At 43.0% G+C, this 10,490-nt stretch overlaps 1 protein-coding gene across 3 annotated transcripts; it reads left to right on the plus strand.

The window, feature by feature from the left end:
- Positions 1-3,667: 3,667 nt before the first annotated feature.
- On the plus strand, positions 3,668-10,484 carry LOC111954914 (G protein pathway suppressor 2). Of its 3 annotated transcripts, none has more exons than XM_023974838.3 (10): positions 3,668-3,933; positions 4,218-4,335; positions 4,573-4,682; positions 4,760-4,872; positions 5,101-5,180; positions 5,418-5,497; positions 7,329-7,533; positions 7,683-7,840; positions 9,645-9,740; positions 10,097-10,484. In XM_023974838.3, exons 2-10 carry the CDS (start codon positions 4,242-4,244, stop codon positions 10,187-10,189), a joined length of 1,029 nt encoding a protein of 342 aa, XP_023830606.1. In that variant the 5' UTR covers positions 3,668-3,933; positions 4,218-4,241; the 3' UTR covers positions 10,190-10,484. The 3 variants fall into 3 exon arrangements, with proteins under 3 accessions (XP_023830606.1, XP_023830614.1, XP_023830623.1); XM_023974846.3 differs by having other exon boundaries at positions 3,677-3,933; positions 7,359-7,533; positions 10,097-10,483; XM_023974855.2 differs by lacking the exon at positions 3,668-3,933 and having other exon boundaries at positions 4,250-4,335; positions 4,459-4,682; positions 10,097-10,483.
- The last annotated feature ends 6 nt before the right edge of the window (positions 10,485-10,490 follow it).

Genomic DNA, 10,490 nt, shown 5'->3' on the forward strand with positions numbered 1-10,490 from the left:
CGGGGAACAGTGGATTAACTGCCTTGTTCAGGGKCAGAATGACAGATTTTTACCTCGTCAGCTCTGGGATTCGATCCAGAGCTGACGAGGCCCAACACTATAACCAATAGGCTACCTGCCACCCCTACATGATTCCATATGTGTTATTTCATTGTAGTTTTGATGATTTAACTATTTTTCTACAATGTAGAAAATAAACTCAGCAACAAAAGAAATGTCCCTTTTTCAGGACCCTGTCTTTCAAAGATAATTTGTAAAAATCCAAATATCTTCACGGATATTTATTGTAAAGGGTTTAAACACTGTTTCCCATGCTCAACGAACCATAAACAATTAATGAACATGCACCTGTGGAACGGTCGTTAAGACACTAACAGCTTACAGACGGTAGGCAATTAAGGTCACAGTTATGAAAACTTAGGACACTAAAGAGGCCTTTCTACTGACTCTGAAAAACACCAAAAGAAAAATGCCCAGGGTCCCTGCTCGTCTGCATGAATGTGCCTTAGGCATGCTGCAAGGAGGCATGAGTTCTACAGATGTTGCCAGGGCAATAAATTGCAATGTCCGTACTGTGAGATACCTAAGACATCGCTACAGGATGGACAGCTGATCGTCCTCGCAGTGGCAGACCACGTGTAACAACACCTGCACAGGATCGGTACTTCTGAACATCACACCTGCGGGACAGGTACAGGATGGCAACAACAACTGCCGAGTTACACCAGGAACGCACAATCCCTCCATCAGTGCTCAGACTGTCCGCAATAGGCTGAGAGAGGCTGGACTGAGGGCTTGTAGGCCTGTTGTAAGGCAGGTCCTCACCAGACATCACCGGCAACAATGTCGCCTATGGGAACAAACCGTCACTGGACCATACACGACTGGCAAAAAGTGCTCTTCTCTGACGAGTCACGGTTTTGTCTCACCAGGGGTGATGGTCGGATTTGCGATGATCGTCGAAGGAATGAGTGTTACACCGAGGCCTGTACTCTGGAGCGGGATCGATTTGGAGGTGGAGGGTCCATCATGGTCTGGGGCGGTGTGTCACAGCATCGTCGGACTGAGCTTGTCATTGCAGGCAATCTCAACGCTGTGCGTTACAGAGAAGCCATCCTCCTCCCTCATGTGGTACCCTTCCTGACATGACTCTCCAGCATGACAATGCCATCAGCCATACTGCTTGTTCTGTGTGTGATTTCCTGCAAGACAGGAATGTCAGTGTTCTGCCATGGCCAGCGAAGAGCCCGGATCTCAATCCCATTGAGCACGCCTGGGACCTGTTTGATCGGAGGGTGAGGGCTAGAGCCATTCCCCCCAGAAATGTCCGGGAACTTGCAGGTGCCTTGGTGGAAGAGTGGGGTAACATCTCACAGCAAGAACTGGCAAATCTGGTGCAGTCCATGAGGAGATGCACTGCAGTACTTAATGCAGCTGGTGGCTACACCAGATACTGGCTGTTACTTTTGATTTTGACCCCCCCTTTGTTCAGGGACACATTATTCCATATCTGTTAGTCACATGTCTGTGGAACTTGTTTAGTTGTTGAATCTGATGTTCATACAAATATTTGCACGTTAAGTTTGCTGAAAATAAAGTCAGTTGACAGTGAGAGGACGTTTCTTCTTTTGCTGAGTTTAGTAAAAATAAAGAAACTCTTGAATGAGTCTGTGTGTCCAAAATTTGTCTGGTACTGTATATACAAAAGTATTTGGACACCCCATCAAATTAGTGGATTTGGCTATTTCAGCCACACCTGTTGCTGACAGGTGTATAAATTTGAGCATACAGCCATGCAATCTCCATAGACAAACATTGGCAGGAGAATGGTCCGTACTGAAGAGCTCAATGACTTTCAATGCGGCACCGACATAGGACGCCACCATTCTGTAGCACATAACAATCGTCTGTTCTCGGTTGCAACACTCATTACGAGTTCCAAACTGCCTCTGGAAGCAACGTCAGCACAATAACTATTTGTCAGAATTTTTGTGGAATTGGGTTTCCATGCCCAAGCAGCCGCGCACAAGCCTAAGATCACCATGCGCAATTCCAAGCGTCGGCTGGAGCGGTGTAAAGCTCACCGCCATTGGTGCTCCCGAGTGGCGCAGAGGTCTAAGGCATGGCATCTCAGTGCTAGAGGCGTCAATACAGACACCCTGGTTCGAATCCAGGCTGTATCACACCCGTCCGTGATTGGGAGTCCCATAGGGCGGCGCACAATTGGCCCCGCGTCGTCTGGGTTTGGCCGGTGTAGGCCGTCATTGTAAATAAGAATTAGATCTTAACTGACTTGCCTAGTTAAATAAAGGTTCAATTAAAAAATATATATTAAATTGGACTCTAGAGCAGTGGAAACGCGTTCTCTGGAGTGATAAATCACGCATCACCATCTAGCAGTCCGACAGACAAATCTGGGTTGGGTTGATGCTAGGAAAACGCTACCTGTCCTAATGATTAATGCCAACTAAAGGAATAATGGTCTGGGGCTGTTTTTCATGGTTCGGACTAGGCCCCTTAGTTCCAGTAAAGGGAAATCTTAATGCTACAGCATAGAATGACATTCTAGACGATTCTGTGCTTCCAACTTTGTGGCAACAGTTAGGGGAAGGCCCTTTGCTGTTTCAGCATGACAATGCACCTGTGCACAAAGCGAGGTCCATACAGAAATGGTTTGTCTAGATCAGTGTGGAAGAACTTACCTATGAGGAATGAACTGTGGCTGGAGAGCCCCTTGAAGGAAAGGAAATTATGCATTATGAAAGGAAATAGTACTATGAACAACCTGTATATACATTATTAAAATAAATGACTTTAAAGGGTTATTCACCATTAGAGTCTAAATCATCTATACGAGGGATCATCAACTTGATTCAGCCGTGGGATATTTTTTTTTCTTGAGTGGATGTAAGGAAGCCAGAACATAATTATAAATAATTTGTTGACTGCAAATTTAACCAAACAGATATATTTGACTTAAACATCATTTCAAACCTTGCATACAATCACATATATCTCTATTATGCGTCGGAATAGATCGGAACAGATATCCAAAATGAAAATCACCTGGAGCTGATTTGCTGGGGCCCCAAATAAAATATACTGTAGGCTTACTTCATGACTGTCAGTTGTGTAATCTGTCTGCATATGAAACATACAAGCACCATTTCTTTTCAGTCTGAACATTTCAATACATTAGTTATAGTTGTCCCACGTGCACACTGCTCCATCTTATCAGTGTGCTGTTGAACCATGTTCTGTGTGCCTGCCCTAGATACTCAAAGCAGTGGGAGGTTTTTTATGTGCAGTGGGAGGGACTGGGAGCTATTAAAGCCCCGATGAAGAGTATAGGTTTTGATGAAGATAAAATTACAAAATAAAAGTTCCCAAATTTGCAATCAAGTTCATGTGTTTTCTGCAAACAACGTTTTTTTGGGTATTTGTGCTTTACTTTAGTATTTCTATTTTTGACAACTTTTACTTCACTACATTTCTAAGGAAAAGAATGTACTTTTTACTCCGAACATTTTCCCTGACACCCAAAAGTATTCATTACATACCTAATGCTTAGCAAGACAGGAAACTGGTCCAATTAAGTATACTGTATTTTAGCGGTTACATTTACTTTCAGTTTTACTTGAGTCATTTTCTGTTAAGGTATCTTAACTTTTACTCTCAAGGTCTTCTGGGAAGTACTGAATAGAAACCCCAACTCCCAGTGCTTCACTGACGTCAAAACAGGAAGGGTCCTTTCACACCGGAAAGGTATCAGTTCGGGAAAAAACTCATTTATGAACGCGAAATTCATAATATAGAAACAAAGTTACAGTTTTTCATAGAATAACAAATGTTCCGCTTTATAATCCACACCAAAAAACACACACCAAGAGGAGACATAAGTTTTCATCTTGGAAAACTCGCAAAGCAACGAAAGTAAGTTCTCTGTTTACAACTTCACGCCTGCTGGCCCTTCATCGATCTAACATTAACAATGTAACGTTAGCTAGCTGCTAGCATAGCCAGATCAGATGCAATGCAACGTTAGCTAGGTGGGGGTGAATGCATGCAATTTATTATTTCTATTAACAACAAAGTAAAAAATAAATAAATATGTAAACACAAGTGTCAGTTCCTAGCAATTATTGTCACCTTTTGCTGTTGCTGCCTGTAACTATATTTACTTCCCATATCTTCTCAATTGATTCTGCTGCATTCAGCTGGCCCCTCCATTTCCTGTCACCATGCCTGCTCTGCAGGACAGACCGAAGCTGTCCAACGCCATGGCCAGAGCTCTCCACAAGCACATTATGAGAGAAAGAGATCGCAAAAGACAGGGTGAGATATCACAAGGCTGGCTTGGCTTGACTACTGCATTTCCTCCCAACCATAACCAAAAAGCCAGATTTCTTCCCACAATTATGTCATTGTAATTGGTGTCTCTTTTCTTCCAAATCTTAGAGGAGGAGGAGGAGGTGGACAAGATGATGGAGCAGAAGATGAAAGAGGAAGAAGAGAGAACAAATTCCACAATTATGTTGTTGTAATTGGTGTCTCTTTTCTTCCAAATCTTAGAGGATGAGGAGGTGGACAAGATGATGGAGCAGAAGATGAAAGAGGAAGAAGAGCGAAAGAGAACAAGAGAGATAGAGGAGAGGATGTCACTGGAGGAGACGAAAGAACAGGTCAGAGAAAGTCATTACAAACAGATGGGAGATTTCTCACCTTAACCCTCTCTTACATTCCCTTTTCCTCCTCACAGGTGATGAARATGGGGGAGAAGCTGCAGGGACTGCAGGAGGAGAAGCATCAGCTCTTCCTCCAGCTGAAGAAGGTCCTGCACGAGGAGGAGAAGAGGCGCAGGAAGGAGCAGAGGTGAGAGGAAGGGAGCCCCTGACTCCTTAGGTGCATCTCAATAGTCAAGCTTCCTTAACGTTAGTGTAGCTTGATAAAATAAGGTCAATAAGCCAAATTAGATTATTGAAATGCAACCCACCCAGTTTGGAATAGGAATGAGCTTGTAATAAGGCCATATATAAAGGATTTGCTGATTTGTTAGAAATCTCCTGTCAGATATCTCACCTGTTTTTACCTCTCCTGCAGTGACATCACAACACTGACGTCAGCCAGCTACCAGTCCAGTCTAACCATGCACACAGGACAGCATCTCCTCAACATCCAAGGTAAGCTATACACGTGTTCATGACTGTCATCTCCTAAGCAATTACATTAAATGAACATCAAAATAACGTGGTCATTTTCCAGACGCATTTATCACAAGCTGTTTACTTTGAACACATGAATTCAATATATGTGGCACTGGCCCACAATTAGTCTATCCACAAATGACTTCTGAGGTTCCCGCCGGTCACTACACCATACTCCCTCATCACTTTTTTGTTCTCTCTAACCTCTATCAGAAAGTCCAGTCAGTCACAACAGGCCCGGGGCTCTCATGTCGGAGCGCAGTAAACAGTTGTTTCCAACACCTGTCATCCCGGTGAGTTGCAACTGGGTGGCCCTGTGCATGTGTAATGTCTCATCTAACCACTAGATGTCGCTATTGTAATGGTCATCTTTTTATCAGGCAAACCTTTCAATTCCAGTTGAAGTCGGAAGTTTACGTACACTTAGGTTGGTCATTAAAACTAGTTTTTCAACCACTCCACAAATTTCTTGTTAACAAACTATAGTTTTGGTAAGTCGGTTAGGACATCTACTTTGTGCATGACACAAGTAATTTTTCCAACAATTGTTTACAGACAGATTATTTCACTTATCATTCACTGTATCACAATTCCAGTGGGTCAGAAGTTTACATACACTAAGTTGACAGTGCCTTTAACAGCTTGGAAAATTCCAGAAAATTGTCATGGCTTTAGAAGCTTCTGATAGGCTAATTGACATAATTTGTGTCATTTGGAGGTGTACCTGAGGATGTATTTCAAGGCCTACCTTCAAACTCTATGCCTCCTTGCTTGACATCATGGGAAAATCAAAAGAAATCAGCCAAGACCTCAGAAAGAAAATGTTGTAGACCTCCACAAGTCTGGTTCATCCTTGGGAGCAATTTCCAAACCTGAAGGTACCACGTTCATCTGTACAAACAATAGTACGTAAGTATAAACACCATGGGACCACGCAGCCGTCATACCGCTCAGGAAGGAGACGTGTTCTGTCTCCTAGAGATGAACGTACTTCGGTCAAAGTGCAAAGGACCTTGTGAAGAGCTGGAGGAAACAGGTACAAAAGTATCTATATCCACAGTAAAACGGGTCCTATATCGACATAACCTGAAAGGCCGCTCAGCAAGGAAGAAGACACTGCTCCACAACCGTCATAAAAATGCCAGACTACGGTTTGCAACTGCACATGGGGACAAAGACTGTACTTTTTGGAGAAATGTCCTCCTTGTATGTTTGGAGGAAAAAGGGGGAGGCTTGCAAGCCGAAGAACACCATCCCAACCGTGAAACACGGGGTGGCAGCATCGTGTTGTGGGTGCTTTGCTGCAGGAGGGACTGGTGCACTTCACAAAATAGATGGCACATGAGGATGGAAAATTATGTGAGATATTGAAGCAACATCTCAAGACATCAGTCAGGAAGTAAAGCTTGGTTGCAAATGGGTCTTCCAAATGGACAATGACCCCAAGCATACTTCCAAAGTTGTGGCAAAATGGCTTAAGGACAACAAAGTCAAAGTATTGGAGTGGCCACCACAAAGCCCTGACCTCAATCCTACAGAAAATTTGTGGCAGAACTGAAAAGGCATGTGCGAGCAAGGAAGCCTGCAAACCTGACTTGGTTACACCAGCTCTGTCAGGAGGAAGGGCCAAAATTCACCCGACTTATTGTGGGAAGCTTGTGGAAGGCTACCCAAAACGTTTGACCCAAGTTAAACAATTTAAAGGCAATGCTACCAAATACTAATTGATGTATGTAAAACTTCTGACCCACTTGGAATGTGATGAAAGAAATAAAAGCTGAAATAAATAATTCTCTCTACTATTATTCTGACATTTCACATTCTTAAAATAAAGTGGTGATCCTAACTGACTGAAGACAGAGAAGTTTTACTAGGATTAAATGTCAGGAATTGTGAAAAACTGAGTTTTAATGTATTTGGCTAAGGTGTATGTAAACTTCCGACTTCAATTGTATATCTTGGCATCAATAGTGTCAATAAAGTGAGTTCCAGGCATCAGCATTTGGCCCAAGCTGGAATCAAATCCTTAACTCTGTAGTTACAAACACCACCCACTGAAACATAGTGAATGTCAGTGATGTCAACAACAGACACATAACCCATGCTCTGTGTGACTGCTTATAGAGTGACCGTTTCACTCTCCTCGCTCCACAGGGCCGCCACTACCAGAGCCAGCCTGGATTCAGTGCGGGCCCGGCAGAGCACGGCCAGTTCGGTGGCAGTCAGTCAGTCCACGAGAGCTACGGCGTGGCCCAGACACAGCACCCCTCCAGCTATGCCCCCGGCCCCTCTGTACCCGTCAGCTTCGCCAGTAGCTCCCAGATCAGAGGTAGCATGTGTGTGCAAGCTGAATATTAATAATGCCTCCGACAGGAAATGCCATTGTGGACTATGTAGTAATTAAAATTGCTAATCATGACAGCATACTGACAGTATTAGTTTCCACAGTCTGACTCTTGCTGTCTGTCTCCTGTCCAGGTGCATCTGCATTCCAAGCCATGCAGTACCTTCCTCAACAGCCTGGCTACGCTGTTCACAGTCACTTCACCTCCCAGCAAGGATTCATCACTGGTGCTGGAATACCCCTTCAGAAGCAGTTGGAACATGCCAACCAACAGTCTGGCTTCACTGATGGGGTAAGACCACTGGTCAGACAGATTGGGAGGAAAATGCTCTTTCAAGACGTGCACATTATAAGGTTAAGTTTTCTATATATTCAACCACTAAACCTAGTTGTGAATCTGTTTTGATAAAAGTGCATATTGCACAAATTAAAATCTGAGTTGTCCTTGATACTCCTTTATACAGTTGAAGTCGGAAGTTTACATACACTTAGGTTGGAGTCATTAAAACTAGTTTTTCAATCACTTCACAAATTTCTTGTTAACAAACTATAGTTTTGGCAAGTCAGTTAGGACATCTACTTTGTGCATGACACAAGTAATTTTTCCAACAATTGTTTACAGACAAGATTAATTCACTTATAATTCACTGTATCACAATTCCAGTGGGTCAGAAGTTTACATACACTAAGTTGACTGTGCGTTTAAACAGCTTGGAAAATTCCAGAAAATGATGTCATGGCTTTAGAAGCTTCTGATAGGCTAATTGACATCATTTGAGTCAATTGGAGGTGTACCTGAGGATGTATTTCAAGGCCTACCTTCAAACTCTGTGCCTCCTTGCTTGACATCATGGGATAATCTAAAGAAGTCAGCCTAGACCTCAGAAAACAAATTGCAGACCTCCACAAGTCTGGTTCATCCTTGGGCACAATTTCCAAATGCCTGAAGGTACCACGTTCATCTGTACAAACAATAGTATGCAAGTATAAACACCATGGGATCACGCAGCTGTCATACCGCTCAGGAAGGAGACGCATTCTGTCTCCTAGAGATGAATGTACTTTGGTGCGAAAAGTGCAAATCAATCACAGAACAACAGCAAAGGGCCTTGTGAATAGGCTGGAGGAAACAGGTACAAAAGTATCTATATCCACAGTAAAAACGAGTCCTATATCGACATAACCTGAAAGGCCGCTCAGCAAGGAAGCAGCCACTGCTTCAAAACCGCCATAAAAAGCCAGACTACGGTTTGCAACTGCTCATGGGGACAAAGATTGTACTTTTTGGAGAAATGTCCTCTGGTCTGATGAAATAAAAATATAACTGTTTGGCAGAAAAAGGGGGAGGCTTGCAAACCAAAGAACACCATCCCAACCGTGAAACACGGTGGTGGCAGCATCATGTTGTGGGGGTGCTTTGCTGCAGGAGGGACTGGTGCACTTCACAAAATAGATGGCATCATGAGGGTGGGAAATTATGTGGATATGTTGAAGCAACATCTCAAGGCATCAGTCAGGAAGTTAAAACTTGGTCGCAAATGGGTCTTCCAAATGGACAATGACCCCAAGCATACTTCCAAAGTTGTGGCAAAATGGCTTAAGACAACAAAGTCAAGGTTTTGGAATGGCCATCACAAAGCCCTGACCTCAATCCTATAGAAAATGTGTGGGCAGAACTGAAAAAGCATGTGCGAGCAAGGAGGCCTACAAACCTGACTCATTTACATCAGCTCTGTCGGGAGGAATGGGCCAAAATTCACCCAACTTATTGTGGGAAGCTTGTGGAAGGCTACCCAAAACGTTTGACCCAAGTTAAACAATTTAAAGGCAGTGCTACCAAATACTAATTGAGTGTATGTAAACTTCTGACCCACTGGGAATGTGATTTAATAAATAATTCTTTCAACTATTATTCTGACATTTCACATTCTTAAGATAAAGTGGTGATCCTAACTGACCTAAGACAGGGAATTTTTACTAGGAATAAATGTCAGGAATTGAGTTTAAATGTATTTGGCTAAGGTGTATGTAAATTTCTGACTTCAACTGTACCTCTTGTCCTTTCCTTGTGTTTCCCTAAACTCCTGTTGTTCCAGGGTGCTATGAGACCCATGCACCCCCAAGCCCTCCATGCATCTGTTGCTGGCCTGCTGCCCACCCCCTCCTTGGCTGTTCAGATCCCCACTCCAAAGGTACCTCTCAGCCACCCCTCCCCACCTCTCACTGTTACCGTTGACTGTTGACCCACCACCCCATCAGAAATATGGGTGCATCTGAAAATGGTTATTTAAAATTTAAAAAAAGGAAAAAAAGTGGATTGCTTTGCTTATTGTTGAAGTATAGATTGAAAAGTGAAAAGCCAGAGTAAACCCAGTGTGAATCTTGAATATGAATTAATCTTAGTGAACTAATATATATATATATATTTTTTTTTAAATGTGTCACCTGAAATTCTATTTCAATTATGACTTGGTCATTTGAAATAGGGATGGTTTGTCTTAAAGTTCTTAACTATTGCTTGGTAACATTTAACTGACGTTTCATGCAGGCACCTTTCCAGAGCTCTCCCCAAACGGCTCCCCGCCATGCCTTCCTCCCCCATGCCCAGAGTTCACAGCGGTTCTATCACCACAGCAAGTAACCACGGTTACCTGCCTAAACTATCTCCCCCGGGAGTTCTTATCGTTCAGATTTCATTGGCTCACTCAAGATTCGAGAAGACTGGAATTATGGCATAGTAAACTTGGATCATGATGGTTGATTGTAAAGCCCAAACCCACAGGCTTGACTTTAATATTTATTGTATAGTTCATTGTATTACTTTAGTTTTAGTGGCCTAAATGTTCTAGGAAACTTCTCTCCTGAAACTGTATAGTGTTTTACTTTCTCCTTTTTGTGTGTTTGGATGTATTACCTCGGAAACTGTCCTCCAAAACAAATAA

Source organism: Salvelinus sp. IW2-2015, linkage group LG3, assembly GCF_002910315.2.
Source record: "Salvelinus sp. IW2-2015 linkage group LG3, ASM291031v2, whole genome shotgun sequence".
NCBI classification, from domain to species: domain Eukaryota; kingdom Metazoa; phylum Chordata; class Actinopteri; order Salmoniformes; family Salmonidae; genus Salvelinus; species Salvelinus sp. IW2-2015.